The 18,397-nt window shown below is 40.6% G+C and overlaps 1 protein-coding gene across 2 annotated transcripts in view; it reads right to left on the reverse strand.

The window, feature by feature from the left end:
- Window positions 1-262: 262 nt before the first annotated feature.
- Window positions 263-18,397, reverse strand: part of Igsf11 (immunoglobulin superfamily member 11) — a 140,023-nt gene continuing 121,888 nt past the window's right edge. For both annotated transcript variants that reach the window (XM_028788170.1, XM_028788169.1), the window contains exons 5-7: window positions 4,873-4,995; window positions 3,973-4,123; window positions 263-2,632 (exon numbers count right to left, since the gene is read on the reverse strand). In XM_028788170.1, coding sequence (XP_028644003.1) covers window positions 2,200-2,632; window positions 3,973-4,123; window positions 4,873-4,995 — 707 coding nt within the window. In that variant the 3' untranslated portion in view covers window positions 263-2,199. The remainder of the gene's footprint in view (window positions 2,633-3,972; window positions 4,124-4,872; window positions 4,996-18,397) is intronic.

An 18,397-nucleotide genomic window follows, 5' to 3' on the forward strand; every position in this document is an offset into this window, starting at 1 on the left:
ACTTTCAGATTAATGACATGGAAACAGATAGATGTTCAAAAGAGCTCATTACATACAAAGTCCTATTAGTGGTGGCTGGAATCCACTTAAAAGTCTAATACAGAAAATTTAGTCATTATGGAAGTAATAAATGCCCATTAAGATAATTGTGTATATGTGTATATACAAAACTTTACATACTAGACCAATGCATATAACACCAAAGGAGTATTACATTAAAAGTCATGTATCTATTACTACTATGACAATTAATGACAGCATGTTTTATATGAATAAACTTTTATTGAATTTTAGGTAATTAGAAAGAATAAAGAAATACAAGATAAATGCTTTCTAAACAGCTCTAACAGTTTCATCTTTTCTGTGACATGGTATTTTCACTTTTCCTTAAAAAGTATAGACATTCATTTATTTAAATTTTTACAAAGTCAAGAATCATCAAATTGGGGTGGGGGAAGGTAACGCTATAGTAAATTCATCTTATCAATATTGAAACGGTCACAACAAGTGACAGACGTCCCGAGTGTCCCTCTTGGAAAAATATGTGCACACAGTGATGGCTTCCATTCACTCACATAACTGAAGACAGGAGGCCACTCCCTGTGATGACTGTGCCCAAAGGACAGGGAAAGAAGGCAGGAAGTATAGCAGAAGAGGGACAAAGCAATGTAAGAAAGAAGAAAAAAAGATGTCTTCTGAAAGTTGTAGGCTCAGTAGTACAAACAATTTAAAAACAAATCTTGGAAGAAATCACCATGAGTTGCCCTAAAGCAAAGTGATTAAGGCAAGATAGTCACCAATACAAGTACAGACAGACAGACACATTGCGATATAGAGCAGAGTGTGTAAATGAATCTGGTAAATTGCAAGGCCAGCCAAGCCAAGTAATTAGCCAAAAGGGGGGAGGCAGAGTCTTTTTACACTTGTATGCAATGCGTTCAGGGAAAATTGTGCACCCAAATTTCCAGATGCTGAGCAGACCCCCAAGGGCACACGGGAAGGTCCCCCATTTGTCTAACCCTCATTATTCTTTTGCAAAAAAAAAAATTCTTTTGAAAGAAACAAAATCAAAACAACCCTTGCCCTTTCTGTAATAACCTACTAAACTCTACTTGTCGAACAAGAGGCAATTATCTTCCTCGGTACAAAAGGCATGAGGCGCTGTCCTCATTAATGGTGGCCTGTGTGACAGCAAGGTCGCCATACACAATCTTGCTTCTTTGGGGCCCTGCTGGCAATGCAAAGGCCCGTCCCACCTGGCTCCAGCTGGTTTTACCTACTCCATCCCCTAATACTCTTCTGTGGTCGGCCCTCTGCTGAATCCCTGAATACAATCACTGGACAAGGTGCTAAGTTCTTGCTTTCCTAGTCCACTGTCTCTCTAGTATTTAAAAAAAATAGTTTTCTTTTAAAAAAATATTTTTTTTCAGGAAATCATGAACAGTAATTGCCATGGACCTGTAAGAGATCCCAGAGTGTAACAGACAAGAATCTGTCGATATAGCAAAATCCCCTATACAAAGTTCATGGTTCAGGAGGAAGGAAATAAATATGTGTGTGGAGGGTGTTCACAAGAAGTTTCCTTATTTTTTCCCACCTCTAGCCAGTGTTCTGAACAACACTGCCTCTATGATAAAGCCAGCTCAATGGGATACATCACTAGTGCCATCAAAGGGAGTGGGACGCAGACCAGACCAGACCAGACCAGACCAGACCAGACCAGACCAGACCAGACCATACTATGAGCTTGCTCCTGGTTTTGCCCCTAAGGATACCTATTTTTTTAAAAAATAATTTCATTATGTAAATTCCACCTGGCACTTAAAGGTCCCAGAAATTATTAAGTTAGGCAAGAATCAAAGAACAGGTCCAGCTGGACCGCGGTTTGGGTGGTAAGTGTTACTCAGCTTCTAGCATTCTCCTTGGCTTGGCACATCTCTTGAGATGCGGCATGTTTGTTTTAACTGAATCTCAGGACAACTGTGGTGGGGAGACAGTCTTCTTGAGTCTTCATGATGGAATAACCCCGGGCCACGTCACACGCTCAGTGACCAGGGAACAGCATCGCAGCCTTCTTTGTGCTTTTTGCTAATGGGATCATAACAAAAGTTTATCTTTCCAGCACTCACCCATCCCACTCTCCCCCTTGCCTGAAGGCAGTCCGTTTATTCTCTTCTGAACACAGCATCCTCAGTCATCCTATACCAGGGACCCTGCCCGACTCTGGGCAGGCACCATGACGGGTACTGCACCGATGCGCTCCAGGGTCATTTGGCTTACGGTGTAGGAATGTGTGTGTTGAGGCCAAGGCTTCCTGCTGACTGAACCATTGTTCCTGGGCATGACCTGGGGTGATGACCCTCTGTTGGCTGTAACTACCAGAGTCTTATGTGGACCCAAGACCAGATGGTTCCCATTTGCATAGATGGATGGGATAACAGCGTTGCCAGAGAAAGACTGGCGTAAGTCACTGAAGTGGTTGAATGACTCTGTGTTTCTATGGGGTTTTGGATTGTTGTTCCAGTATCGACTGCTGTAGGTATTGGAAGAGGTCAACGTGTTATTTTCTGAGGAGGATATCTCTGTGTGGAATGCTTTGGCAGAAGAGCATTTAGGTGGAAGATCATCCTCTCTGAAATGAAACAAAGTCATTTATAAATTTTATTTTTCCATATATAGTTAAACATCTCTTTTAACTAAAAGAAGATGATTCACAAATAAATCCACCAAATTACTTGTCATAAAACACCTAGGAAAGCAAGCTAAGCATGTGGAGGACTTAAAAAAGTTATTCATGGTGATTCTGCCTCTACCTATCAATCTATCTATTTATCTATCTATCCATCCATCTATCTATATTTCATGGTGTCTAGACTCAAGTAGGGCTTGAAGAAACACCATTTGGTATGATGATAAGAGGCTAACAGATGGAACAGAGTGAGGAGGTAGCTTCGAGGAAGAGCAGAGAAGCAAGGGGGCCAAACCCTGAGAGGCTGAGTATGTCTCACTGAGAAGACGCGGGTCATTAAAGCATTTCAACAAGGCTATGATGTGGCCAAGTCTGAGATGCTCTGGACCCTCAAATCCCATGAGCTATTATTTTTCTTTAAAAACCATCCTGACATTTTTTTCCTTAACACATTAGCATTCTTTTATAAGCTGCCTGCTACAGTTTTTATGTCTTGGAATGTCCGTTAAAGGATTAAGATTAAGGGTGGGAAATTGGTCTCCATTGAGGGGTATTTTGAGGGTGAAATATAATCAACTATGGCATTGAGAAGCAGGAGCCCTGCCTGGTATTTAGGACTAGATAAGGTTATCAGAGTAGGGCACCATTATTGAATCCTAGCTGCTTTGTAAGAAGAGAAAGATCAGATAGATACATACATTCTGTCTCTCAGTATGTGATGGATGGGCTGTCTTGAGTTTTTGACAGGAAGCCATCAACAGACACGGATCCTTCAACCTAGCTCCTCCAGAAACATCAACCAAAAGTATTTTCCGTAAAGTAGGATGCCTAGTGTATATTATTATAATGTTGAAAATGGATAATAGACCCCTTCCTACCAAATCATGGAGGGGTGCATATGTAGGTATAGAAACTGGTATGTCTGTGAGGCAATCCCCTTTGCTTCTACATGTTCCCATCTATTACAAAGGACAACATAAAACATGTGTTTTATGGGCTAGCTGTTCAGGTGTGACAGTCACTATCACACTGCAGATGTAGAGTCACAGGGGAGCTCTTCTTCCTACTTAGACTCATGAAGAATCTTTGCAAATAAAAATGAGTCTGACCATGAGGGAAAAGTGATATGCAAAACAAGCAAATGGTATTTGGACATTTTCATTACCGTCACAGGAAGAGAAGTAAGATTGGCAAAAACAAACAAACAACAACAAAAAAACCTTAACTCTAAAATGAATAGAAGCGCACCCTGACTCTGAGAGATTGGGAATTGACAGACTAACCTGATTTCATTAGGAATTTCTTCCTCTTCCTCCTCTTTATTTTTGCTTCTCCAGTAAAAGAATGCCCCTGAAATTAGTGCAAGGCAGATGACGATAAGAACAGCACCGGTGCCAACGGCTCCGGCTATTACTCCAACACTCCGGGGCTGGGCTGGAAAACATATTTAAGGTAGATCTAAATGAAAGTCAGATGAATGACACATGCCACACAACTCTATTCACACAAATAAATCTGTTTAAATTGTACTAAACCAACTAAAGAGTCCCATCCACATGAAGTTAGATGTTGATTAGCCTCTGACATTCTCGAGAGGCTTTTGGCAACTATTGAAGGATGTCAACCATACTCCCCAACCCCCAAGGCCCCAGAAGAGCAGCAGTTGGAGCTTGGCAGGGAACAGTGCCAACTCAACTTGCCTTAGCACCCCAAGAGAGTCTGGGATCTCGGATTCTTGGTGGCCACACCCAGTCACATGATTCCCTTTTACAGGCAGAATCAAAATAACCTGGAACCCCACCAAAAAGGGAGTGTTCTACATTGCTTGTTTATAACCGAATACTCACACAAGGGATTAGTGGAGGAAACAAAAGAGTATTAAGGGGGCTCCTCCATGAGTACAGATTCATGTCATGTGCAGATTTATGCCATGTCCATAGCACCATGACACAAAGATTTATTCGGTTCTGATTATCCTGAAAAGCCACTTTGTCACAATGATGAGCATATTTAGAAGACTTAAGTAGGAAGATTTTTTTATAAAATATTTTCAACAACAATGAAAAGGATTTGTTTACTCTTCACAGTCTCAAATCAGTTATGTAGCACCTTGTATTCTATGACATCACAAAAAAGCTTAGACATCTGCACCTCGAGTTGACCTTCTAATTCTATGTACTTACGTGAGATAACCTGGAGGTCCAGGAGACAGGTGCTGGTCCCGATGGCATTAGAAGCCACACACTGGTACAGACCGGAAGAGAGGGCACTGATATTCCGGATCGTGACTGTTCCCTGAACCTGGTCTGTCACAAAGACAATAATCAAGTGACATGAAGAAGGGAATGAAGAAGGGAAACAGAGAAATCAGCACAAAGAACACACTGCACACAAACACTGGAGAGCTGCCAATTTCCTTCTTTACTCCTTTTTGTGTAGGAAGAAAAACTGTTCGCTCTCAAAAGTTAAAGAAAATCATGATGGTATATTAAAGACACAGAAATACTAAGAACAACCTTGAAACCCGAGCTGCAGACTAGCTAATCACAGGCTAATGTTAGTAGTCTTCCCCGACTACAGAGGTTATAGCTCGTCCTCCAGAGTCTGTGATCAGAAGCGTCATGTTGTATTTCTAGAAAAATGCAATAGCATGAAGATCAGGTTAGAGACTACATTGATCACTTTATACACGATAGGAAAAGAATCAAATCTGTTCTACTTCTAACTATCACAGAATTGGAAGGTGAGAGAGCCTGCTGAGGAAAAGCCTCAGACCACATCACCATTTCACAGAATTTCCCACCATGGATATGGAGCATCCTTGATCCAAAGTCATCTACTGAAGGCCCCCGTGCCATGCAGGAATGGGTCTACATTAGTGGTTCTATTGTGCCCCTTCACCCTCTAGGAGAAGCTCAGGGAAGCTTGGCCTCGAGGTGAAGCAGCAGTGGTTTCAGGGTGGGAAAAGCCAGAGTAGCCAGTGAAGGTTGCTCCCATATAAGGAGGTTTTGTTATATGTTTTATTTTCAAAGCCACCACACTGGCATATTGATGAATACCCTAACTGGTCAAGCTTAGGCAACTTAGCAGTTCCAATAGAGTTTACTCATTTATTCCTACAAAGTTTAAATGACTTATCTCAAGCATTGGGTAAATTTTTATATGTAGTTCTTTTTCCAATGACCCTTTGAGATATTTTTATTATTAGCTCACTGAGCAAATAAAGCCATGAAGTTTTAGGTAGCTGGCTAATAAGAGAACACAGCTGGCTGCTGAAACTGCAGTTGTATGAATGGAATCTAACGTCTATGCTCTGGGCTTCACTGCCTCCCTTTAGCTGGAAAGAAACCACATCTGTCATCAAAACCATCCCAAAACAGGGCAAACTCAGAAGGCAGTGGAAAAGCCTCCTAACGGCACACGTAAAACGTACCAGAAACAAAGTCCAAGAAATGCCTGAGCCTATACTGGGAACTGTCGCCACCCTGGCATGACTTTTGTATGGGACTAAGATTTAGTTCTGCTGGTGGCTTTCATCTTTAACTACATCAAAGACAGAAGCAGGGAGCCTAGCTATATCAGTTCCTTCATTTACTACACAAATACTTATGGAGACTCTGTCTGTGTGCTGAGTAATCCAGAGAACAGTGCCAGAATGATCAGGACAGACATTAATGAAGCAAGAAGGTCAGGAGTCTCAGTTAGTGGGTTAAATGCCAGCCAGAGCCACGGACCTCAGTTTGCGTTGCTAACAGTGCACAAGGAATGGACATCTAATAAGTACCAGGAAATCGAATAGAATAGAGGAAAGGAGGAAGCAAGAGCCGCAGGTTCCCATACATCAATGCTGTCAGTGTTGTCTAAGCCTTCAAACACAATGCAATGGGATGTGTTCATGAATGATGGAATTGACAAACATGTACTTGATATTAATATCATAGGCCAGATAAAGGAGATAGACTTGGTGTTTGCTATTTTCTATAGAAGTACTTAAAAGGTTAAATTCCCTATTACATAGTTATCCTATATATCTATAAGATAGTAACTTTGGATTGTATGCAACAAAATCAATATATTTAATGGCTATTTGGCTTCCATGCATTATTTCCTTTTCCATATGTGTGTAATGAGTATATTTTTTGCATGTATATGTATACATATGATGTATATTGAATATGTGTGTGTGTGTATGTGTGTGTGAGAGGGGGGGAGTGCTTTAAGTAGGCCTGATTTAATCTTTATAACATGTTTAGGTTCTGTGTCCCCTGTTTTCCGAGTAGCATTGACATCACATGTACAGAAGTTACAGCAGTCTATCCAATCAGATATATCTGGGTACAAAGATCATAGTCATCATAGATACACCTGCTTTCCAGTAAGACACCTAAAGCTACCTCATTACACAGGGCACTGCTGTAATGAGGTAGCTTTAGGTGTAAACGAACCCCAAAATACAACCAAGGAGCCATTTCCACCATAATCGCATTAGTCTCCTTATTAAAACTCGAGTTTGAGCTTACCCCAACCCTCAGGACAATTTGGTGAATCAGCCCCAAACCCTCACTGGGACAGGGTTTTATAGGAAAATGGGAGCAAGTGAGGGGAAGTCCAGCCTGGCAAGCATCTAATAGAATGACTATTGTAAGCCAACAGGTGGGTGCTCTGAAGAGAGACCACGAACAACCACAAATGGTCTGAAAGTGCATCTCAAACAATCAGACTAATCTTTGATTGTTGCTAGGAAATAGCCAGGGATTAACTCTAGGGTACGAGCCAAGGACAAGCCATGGGGTCCTTCCTGGTATTTGGGTGCAGCTTGGGTTCAGCTGTGGGTCAAGTTCTCAGGCTTTTCTTTTTCTCTTAAGATGGAGGCTGGTCCCAAGATGGAGTAGTTTTGGCCTCTCAGTGCTTCTGTGCACAGCCCAAGCCACAAGAACTGGCAGCACTGTTGGTATAACAAAGCAGCCATCTGCAGAACTCCTCCTTCAACACATCCCAAAGCCCAACCACCAGGACAACCAACCCTACAATCCCCCACACCACTGCTGCTTTTCTTCCCTTAAGGTCCAAAATTCTAAAAACTCAGTCAGTTCACATCAAACCAGTAATTTTGTTGACATTTCCAGAGACAACTGGGGGAATTTTAAACAGCTGCTCTATGCAGCACTTGGCATGTACAAAGCAGGCGGCTGCTTTAAAGAGCTACTTTTAAAAGGTGAGCCCACCACATCTCTAGATGCAGGCACCATAAGCATTTGCTGTTAAAAGCAAACATACAAACAAACTAACAAACCATGGCTCAGTGAGTGAGGCACTGTGCCTGTTACAGCTTACTCAGCAGGTGACAGATGAGACAGGCTTGTTGATAAGGGGGATTAAGAAGAAATGAATCAGGCAAAGCTGAGCTAGGAGCAGCCCCTCAGCAAACATCACTGGAGCAAAACAAAAACAAAACAAAAAACAAACAAAACCCTACACATCACACCCAGAAGCCAGCCAAGCCTGTGTTAGGATAGGAACAATTTACTGAAATGAAAGATGACAGTCCCTTTTGTCTTCCTTCTTCCAAATAGGAGTGTGGTGTTTGGGGAACAAGCCCTTCAGAATAAGAGAAACAAATATATCTGATTGTTCCCAATTCTGCATGTCCTCAGTTCCAGAGCCTGCATTTGGCTGTGTCAAGAGTCCATCAGCTGAGTGCGTGTGTTTGGGAGTCAGATAGCTTGGGCTGAAGTTTGCTCAGCTGGCTGCTGGCTATGTGGACCTGAGGGTGCTGTGTGCTTCAGCTCCTCATCTGTAACTGTGAACCAGGAACTAGACACACCCTTGAACAGGTGAGAATAGACTGGGACGCTGCCCATTAACATGACCATGATGCTCTCTGGTGATACATCTACACAGGAATTTCTTGGGGAGATTATATATATATATGGTTTTTTTTATCCTAAGGAAACTTGGTTAGTAAGAGTGCCAAATATATTTTCATAATTTATATATCTTAAAGAATAAATGATCACAATAACTAAATAATTTCTTATATAAGTATGAGAAGTTCTGTTTAAAACATAATGATAAATACATGGTTTTAATGTTGTTTAAACCAACATGTAGCAAAATTGCATTCAAATATAACCTACTTTGAAACAGATATCTGATGATAAACTTAAAACCAAAGGGAAGACTAACACAAAATAAATGCCAAAGATACATCCCCCCCCCCAAAAGTGGGGCTGGAGATACAACGCTCTTACAGAAGACCTCAGTTAGGTTCCCACCACCCATGTTAGCCGCTCACAACTGCCTAACTCCAGTTCCAGGAGACCAACTCAATATTGTGGCTTCGGGGGCGCACCTGCACTCAAATACACAGAACCACAGACATATGTGCAGGCACACAAGATACAATCTTAATTAAAATTAAAGGTATTATAAATATTTGACATTGTAATGGTCACTATTATGAGAAAATTTGAATGCTATGTGGCATTCTGTATACTACTCAGTAGGTTTGGTCTTTGCTCAGCAGACATAGAAAGAAATGAATTACATACCATTTTTGTGTTGGTGTTGGCTGAGTTAAGAGGCTGATGATTTCATCTGCATTCATCTTGGACACTAACCTTCCCCACTCCGTGGGGAGCCTCACCTGCTCCATGCTTCTCCATTCAGCAAAGCCTCCTGTTTATGACTCGGGTGCTCACATTCACCCTGATTACTAACACGGCTTCTAAAATGTACATCTCACTGAATACCTGAGTATCAGAGAGAACATCCAAGCTCCTCAAGTGTTCCATAAAGCTTTTCACATTCTGTCTGTGATGTCTGTCATGTGTCTAGCATATATATATATATATATATATATATATATATATATATATATATTTTTTTTTTTTAAGAAGTTGTAATGGTGAATACATGGTGCTTGTTTCTTTTTACCAGATTATCACTACTAAGAATGGCGCGTCATAAAGCAAAGGGAAAAAAAACCACCCACTTATTCTGCAGCTTAAGTCCATGAAAACTTTTCTTCTTCCATCAAAGTCAGACTAGGTGAGGAAATAGTTGTGGTTCCTTTATTGAAAATAGATTTTTTAAGTACTAATATGGAGAGAGAGGACAACCTTGTCTTATTCCTGATTTTAGTGGAATTGCTTTGAATTTCTGTTCATTTAACGTTGGCTATGAGCTTTCTGTAAACTGCCTTTATTATGTTGAGGTAGGTTCCTTGCATCCTTAATGTCTCCAGGATTTTTACCATGAAGAGGTGTTGGATTTTGTCAAAGGTCTTCTCTGCATCTAATGAGGTGATCCTGTGGTTTTTGACTTTCAGTATGTTTATATGGTAGATTGCACTTATCAATTTAACGTCGTGTTGAACAATTACTGCATCTGTGGGATGAAACCTACTTGATCATGGGGGATGATCTCTTTGATGTATTCTTGGATTCAGTCTACAAGTATTTTATTGAGAATTTTTGTACCTATGTTCATATAGGAAATTGGTCTGTGTTGTCTAACAGTTTCCTCCAAGATAGAACAGACTCCTTCCCTGAAGGGAAGCTCTTTAAACAGGAAGACAAACAACTCAAAACAGCTTCAGGGAGTCCCTGAAACTCACCAGCTTCAGAGTCTCTCTTAAAGGGAAGGAACCTGAGCTTCAAAGACAACTCTCAAAGGAGAAGAGCTATAAAGACTCTGAGACCAGACCAGCTGCCTGGAAGAGGTTTAGACCAACCGAGGCACCTGGGAAGGACACTGTCCAACCTGTTGTGCTGCCTGCAGCCTGTGATTGTCACCCACACTGGGGTAAGCCTTGGCCATGCCTCTATCTTTTGAGTAATTTGTGGTCCTGTAAGTAAACCCTCACCCATAGTCTTGTAAGTAACCCCACTAAGCCAATTGGTTCATCAAGTTGGACTTCAGTAGTATCCTTTGTTCTGCTGTGGGATCTCTACCTGGGATAGGTAGGTACGTATTTTGTCTCCCCAGGAAAAGTTTTGTCACGCAAAAGTTTGTAATATTCTTTTTCTGTTCTTGAGTCTTCATGTGGTTTGGATATCAGGACTAACTATGGCCTTGTAAAATGAATTGTGCAATGATCTATTTCTATTTTATGGAATAAGTGGCAGAGTATTGGCATTAACTTGTCTTTGAAAGTCTGGTAGAATTCTGCACTACAACCATCTGGCTCTAGGCTTTTTGGGTAGGGAAATTTTTAATGACTGCTTCTATTTCATTGGGGGTTATAGGTTTGTTTAAATTATGTGATTATGGTTTAACTTTGGTTAGTGGTATGTATTGAGAAAATTGCCCACTTTTTTTCAAAAGATTTTCCAAATGGGTAGACTACAGGTTATGATTTCTGGATTTCCTTGGTGTATGTTGCTGATGACTCTCTCTTCATTTCTGATTTTGTCCACTTGGATTTCTCCCTTGTAATACAACAGCATTAGACTACAGTGATTAAGACTGTCCCCTGTTCCAGCTCTGTGATTTCCCGCAAAGCTCTGCACAGAGGTCTCAAGAAAGCCGAAGAGACCAGTATACTCCCCTCCAGCCCCAGTGTTCAGTTATGAATGAATGGGGCCAACCAAGTTGTTCTTAGAAATATAAAAAAAAAGATGTACAGTGTAGCTTTGGAAACTGTTAGCTACTGGTAAATAAAATTATGTTTTATTTTCCAAAGAAAAGAGTATCAAAAATAATTGTCATTATTTACCCTAATTAACAAAAAACAAAAAAACGGTATTTTAAGGTTCTCTAGGTTTTGGATTTATGAGGGTTTTTCCCCATCTTTGAGAGTCAGATCTAAAGTATTAATTATATCCCATAGATTTTTCTTTCTCAGTTCAAGTTTTAAATTTAAATGACGGTTGCCAGGGAGCTGGGGAAAATGGGAAGATGTTGATTAAAGGGAACAAAACTTCAGTTATGCTAAGTGGATGTATTCTACATGTTCCAGAGATTTGAGACACAATACGGTGACGTGTCAGCAGGACTGCTATATACTCAAGGCTCGCTAAGAGTAGATCTTAAGTGTTCTCAGTGGCTTGCCCACCACAGCACACAAAATAGTCACAGCTCTGTGAGGTGATTATACCCATCAGCCTGACTGTGGTCACCACATCACAAAGTCCACATGCACCAAAAGTGGAATATACTATAAACATGTGAAAGTTTTATTTATAAATCATGACTTGATAAAGTTGGCAGGATGTATAATGCCCAAGACAACATTACAATTAAGAAGTATCCCACTTAAGTAGTCAATCTGTGAATTATACTTCACATTCTCTGGTATTAAAGTACTGCTGCATTTCTATAGAATAGTTCTGTGATTTTAAAGAGTTGCTGCATTCATGGTGTTCATAACAATAATAACAGGCTCACAGGGGAGAATAGACAATTTTGTTTTGTCTTCTATTGCTGTGATTACTTTTAATGTCCTAATATCAAGTAATCTTATAAAATGAATTGGGCAGTTTCTCCTGACTTTTGCTCTTTGAAAACAGTGTGAGGGATCAGAAAGATGGGGCTGAGCTCATAAGTCTGTAGGATTTCCCTAGGAAAGCGTGGCCTTGTATGTATGTTTGCTTGGTGTAGTTTACTTTTTACTGATCTAGTTTATTTCATGATACAGGTTTACTTCAGTTTCCAGTAGGTGTCATTATTTTTAATTTCTATTTCATTCAGCTGTATATAATGTGGCATTGTTCACAGTATTCTCTATATTGAAGCCAAATAAAGGATTAGGGAGTCCCTGAGTCAGAAATGGTTCAGCATCCTGAATCCAGGACTGGTATGTGACTGTGGGGTCCTTGTCTTTATATGTAAAATTATACAGCCCAAGTTACTGGAGTATGGTTGGATAATGACAAAACAATAGTGTCTGTGAAATGTTTAGAGCAGTATCAGCCATGTATGAGGACTTCTTAGATATTACTCTTTATGTTATTGTTATAATCCTATGAGTTTTAAAGGTTTATGTCTGTTTACATTTCTAGTACTGTCTGCAAACTTTTCTTCTTTAATCTGTCATAGTAAACGCTCTTTTTTATTTCATTTACTCTCTTGTTTACTGTTTGAAAGTTAGAATCCATTCCTTCATTCTTCAAATAGCTTTGGGCCACCAAGAACTGTCCTAGGTGCTGGAGACACATTAGCAGACAGCCCGGATGCCCCACTCTCCAAAGGATGTCCTCGAAGCTGAGGACTCACTATAGTCCATCAGCCAATGTACAGTGTGTTCTATGTGAAAAAAGAAAACTGGGGCTGGACAAAGTGGACCAGCTGGAGGAGGGCGAGCTTCAATTGTGAACAGGGTGATGCTTAGTGCGAGCATCACTGAGTGGAGGACAGACTAACGAAGATTAAAAGATGCAGGAATGGACCACATGAGTGTGGAGAGGCTTCTAGCCAGAAGGACCAGGCATGGGAAGCTCTGCAGCAAGGGTCTGTCTGCTAGGATGAACCTCCCAGGGGTCAGTGTGCTTGGAGAGAGTGAGCAAGGCAGGGAATAGTTGGGACTCACAGGTCTGCAGAATACTGTCCCAGAGGCACTGGGATGGCTATGCATGGCATATACGGCACTTATTAATTATTCTGTCCAGCCCCTATGGCTTTGGCACCGACATGTCTGTTTCACACATTGTCTCATGATGAAGATGTACTTAGGAACCACGAAGGTGCTCCATTCTTTTGCTTAGGCTGCTTCCTTACCCCTAAGCTCCCAGATTCCCCAGGGCACAGTCATTCTCAGCTTACCATGCTTCTTGGTTATTTTTTACACTTTCTTTGGTTAGTTCCTGTTGGTATGTTTCTAATCTATGGCTCCCTGGTTTTCAGCTCTCCATGCCCTGTTTTAGGTATATCTCTAGTTTATAAATTTGTGGATTTAATTTGATTTTTAATCTGTAACCTAAGAGCCTCTGTCCTTTGATTAATCTGATTAGTTATTATGAGCATGTTTAAATCTTGATTTTGTTCTAGTTGCCAAGTGTTCTCTTTACTGATCCCAGCTCCATCTGTATCTTCTACAGTGATGTAATGGGGCTATGTCTAGTTGCTTTAGACAGGATGTTGTCTATTCCAGGCTGGCCTACAGCTTGTTATACAGCCCAGGATGACCGTGACCTTCTGACCTTCTGCCTTTACCCACTGAATTTTGGAATTACAGGCCTGTGTCACTATACCTGGCTTTATGTAGTACTGGGGGATGGGGTCCAGGTAAGCACTCGGCACTACATGCCAAGCCCCCAAGTGTCCTTCATAATCTTTCTTCTCCTCTACTATACAAGTTTTAGTTTTTGTTCTTCGGTGGTCTTAAAATTCTAAAGGATACTCAGGTGAGGTATAAGTGGCTCAATCCTGTTAATGATATCACTTGGGAGACTAAGTTAGTGAGTTTTGGGCTAGCCTGAGATACTTAGTGACACCCTGTTCTCAAACTCTCCCACTTTTGCTCCCTGCTACAAAATAAAAACGAAAAACAAAAATCTTAACTGAGTTGTGTGGCCAGACGATGGAACGGTAACCAGAGTCTTCTAGTCAACGCTTTGGTGACATCTTAGGCACCAAAGTTGCCGCTCTTATAGGCCTTCCTGAAGTGCATTAGCCATCAGTAGCCAACATCCTACCCTAAGACAATGCTCCCCCACTGTCTTCTTATCCTTATAGCAGGGAGTCAGAGATTATCATTCCATTGTACAGATTGTGTATTTATGTTAAATCACCACAGATTTGCTAGAGAGAGTTCCTTCAAGCCTTACATATGAGACACTGCTAATTCCAAAATATTTTCTTTTATTGGCCAGACTCGTAGGATGCCTTCCCCTTGTACCAAATAATATTTCCTCAGAAAATGCATCAAGGAGCTGAAATTTTAAAATGTTATGACCAGCAATGCAAATTGTCTAGAAAAAAGTTATTGAAGATGTTTCAGGGATGTGTGCTAAGATTTACTTTGGTTATATAAATATCAAGCGGTGAAACTGAGGAAAAAACATGGCACATTTAATTACAACAAATGAGGTTATGTGAAATAATTCTGATAATTTATCCAAAGACTGACTTATAAAAGACCATCATTTTCAACATTGGCTTTCAAGTTCACCTTTACCCCTGAAATACCAGAGAATCCTCAAATTGCAAATATAGCATTATCAAAAACAGGGAGATACAGAAAACCCTTGCTGCATGTATCTCTCAGCTCACATACATATGACTGACGGATGTTCACCTACAACTTCACCCTTTATCCAGTGCCCCCCCCCAATGATATGGATAAAACCCACAGAACTTTAGTGATATTTCAGAGGTTCCAGAAGATACTGTCAACCCCTTCATCTTACAGAAAGGTTAACATAGGTCCAGAGAGGTAAACTACCATAGACATAGTTGCTGGCAAAGACAGACTTCAGATAGTTTTCAGCATTTCAACACAAGCTATTTTTAAGCATGCCACTTGCAATTGTGAAATTAACAAGTCAGTCTACAAGAAAGCTATTTATCCCACAGTGCAGCTGAAGCATTTAGTAATGAACAGGCAGCGGGGGACCTTGGTACTGCAGCAGTCACTTCAAAAGTGACCTAAACGCTATTAAGCTGAAAGCAAGGTTTCAAAAATAATGAATTGGGAGCTATGTGAATTAAAAGGTGATAGGACAGTCATCAGTATTTTTCTGAATTGATGGGAGTTTATTTTTAGAGGTTTTGTAGCTTTTTAGAGGTTTGTAGCCCTAGTTCTTAACTATATCTAACGTCACCCAGCAACCCAGGGCTTTCCTTTCCTGTGGTAGGCATATATAATCAGCATTAAAACTGAAGCACGGCTAAAGCCATCGGGGCCTTCCCATTAAGAGCTAACTCCCAATAAAGAGTTGTCAACCGGAAGGAAGAGGAGGAGCTGGGGTGGGAGGGACATGGAGGAGGATGTTTGCGTGTCTCTGGCAGTCAAAGGTAGTTGGTATATCTAGGTTGGGTGTTGGATTACACCTCTGATTGTATGGGCACCTTGTTATTGACCATTAACAAAATTATAAGCTTTTGGATAATTTAAGCATTAGAGTCTCATTTTCCTACTGGGCCCATGTGGATGGCAGGATGGTCTGGGCAATGCCCAGCCTTGCACAGACAGTGTGGAAGATTGGAAGAGCCATCTCCCACGCTGACTTCTCGTGAGTGGCAGGGCTGGTGTTTCTAGCTGGCCGTTTCTAGCTGCGTCAAGCATGTGGCCTCCGGCCGAGAAACATGGCAGCTGAGCTAGGCAGAGCCACAGCTTAGATAGTCGGCATGACCAGTGGCCATTTTTTAAATAATTACTTCAACAAAGTGGCACACCAATTTCAGGCACAAATTCACTAGAAATTTAAGTCTATTAACCTGAGAGTAAAAGTTGTATTTTTTTTTTTTTTAAAAAAAGTGAGTGAGTGGTGCTGAGAGGAGCCAAGTGACTCCAGCGCAGGAACTGTGTTCAAAGAAAATGCTGGCAGGCAGGTCCTCTGCTGAGAGAAATTGTAGGCTGCTCTGAGCCAAGAGAGCCAAATAAATAAGCCTCCATTGTGGAGCAGCTACTGATTTAAGTATAAAGTTAAAATATAGGTATTATTTGCTTTTAGGAAAGAATTATAAACAGATTTGCCTGAATCGCATGGGGATTATCGCCCATGGTTTGGAACTTAGATATTGAAAATTGTCACTGGCTCTAGTTTAAAGAGTACAGTGTGTAAGTAGAAGCTGCTGTGGAATACAGAGCCAAACAGATAGATGGCATAAATAAAAAACTGTTCTAGGCAGAGGGCCGAACAGAAAGATTGTGTAAATCAGGTATATTCAGATGATATAAAGTTATATTGCTTCACAGGAGACTTGGGTTCTGTCTAACGTGGGCCCCAAGGGAAATCTGGGTTCATTTCCTGCTTGGCAAAATAGGGAAGGCCTAAAGACCAGGCACATACAGTATTTTAGTTATTAAATTGATTTTATTTTCAAGATGGGTGTGATTTTCAGTTTTGTGGTTATATTTTTCCTCTGGGAAAGGTCAAGATAAAGGTTTTTCTGGTTACTGTCCCAAGGATATGCTGTTTAAGGAAAAATGTTCTGTCTGTGTGTTGTCAGAAGAGACAATTGAGGTATTTCTACCTCCCAGAATTATATGGATTGGACATGACTGAGGCAGGCTGCCAGAAGACTAGATTCCAGAATTTAAACAAGAAATTATCTTGATGTTAAAATTTGTTTTGAGAATTGTACATTGAAGAATACACAGCCTTGGTGTATCTACTCATCAAGCAAGCTGAGCAGACCTGCTTGACCTCTGATATCCCGGAATTTCAGCTGGATGCAGTGAAGACACAGACATCAGAGGCTTATCAATTTACCCTCCCCGCCCGTAATCAGCTTGAAGAAGTTAATGAAGAGTCGGCGCCCCTATTCCCTGGGCTTGGGGACTGAGGTGGTTAATATTGGGTTGTCTTTCTAGGGAAAAGTAGTGGTTTTGTTGGAACAGGGAAGAATAGCTAGGATTTATTGCATAGCCATAACCTATTGGTAGAAATCTGTACAATTGTTATTAAGCTGAAGTTATAATTTCTTAAATGGTAGGAAATTTACTTTGATTTCAAATTTAAGGTTTTCATTGGTACGAGTTTCTTATTGATATAAAAGTGAGATTAATACTGTTACTCTCATAGGCATTGTGCCTATATAACACATTTAGGAATACAAGGCTTAGGCCCAGTCCTTCTTTAACTTTTTTAACTGATTTGTGATGGTTAGCCTTTGAGTTAAGGGCCTATAGCAAATTCATGTCTCTGAGTTTAATTGTTAGGGTGTTTTCTATATTTTATTTAGAAATAGCTAAGAGGAGTTAACAGACAACAGTCCAGATTGCTTTACATGGATAGTTGGTTTTCAAAACGTCAGAAGTCCGCAGAATTGACGTTACAAACATTTTTGCATTAAGGTTCATTTTGATTAGAGACCTATCTGCTCCTGACAGCTTCCTGTCTTGGATTCTAAGAAGAAATTGAGCATCTTTGGAGTTACTCCAGTTGTGGTGAGACAGCCACTAGGCAAGAATTGCCTCTTTTCATCTACAGACAAATTACTGTCCTGAAAAGGACACACTTCCGGAATAGTCAACTGATTACATCTGCCAAGACAGAGTAATCAGCCCTTAAAAATTCTGCATCACTAGGCCTGTCAGATGATCTTGGGCCAGAAGGCTGAAGATCGGATGCTACAATGTTTTGTAGTATAGGGACTGTCCAGGTGTTCAGCGGTCTCTATAAATTGGCTAAGTTTTAGAAGCTATGCTTTGTGCTTCCCATAATTTCAGTTAATTCAGATTAACTGAATCATAATTTCAGATTTCTGACGGGGTTGAAGACTTATATTCTCATAGCCAATCCCAGCAATTTACTTTGAGAGAAAAGATTTGAAAGGATGGTTTTCAACTGACATTCATTCTAAATCCAGGAAAAAAGCCAGGTTCAGAACTAAGTCTTTTAGTTAGGAGAGATGACAGAGGTTCTGTTTAGTCAACAAAATGGTGGACTGGGTATTAGGTCTATCTTGTACCTTACTGGTACAAATTGGGATAGTTATGCTCTAATTGTATTTTGAGAGAAAGTTTTTTTCTTTTATTTTAACAGGAAGGGTGATATGTAGGAGGAGCTAAGGTGGGAGGAGTATGGAGAGGAAGAGGAG

The sequence above is a fragment of the Grammomys surdaster genome, unplaced genomic scaffold (genome assembly GCF_004785775.1).
Source record: "Grammomys surdaster isolate TR1022 unplaced genomic scaffold, NIH_TR_1.0 125704, whole genome shotgun sequence".
Taxonomy (NCBI): Eukaryota; Metazoa; Chordata; class Mammalia; order Rodentia; family Muridae; genus Grammomys; species Grammomys surdaster.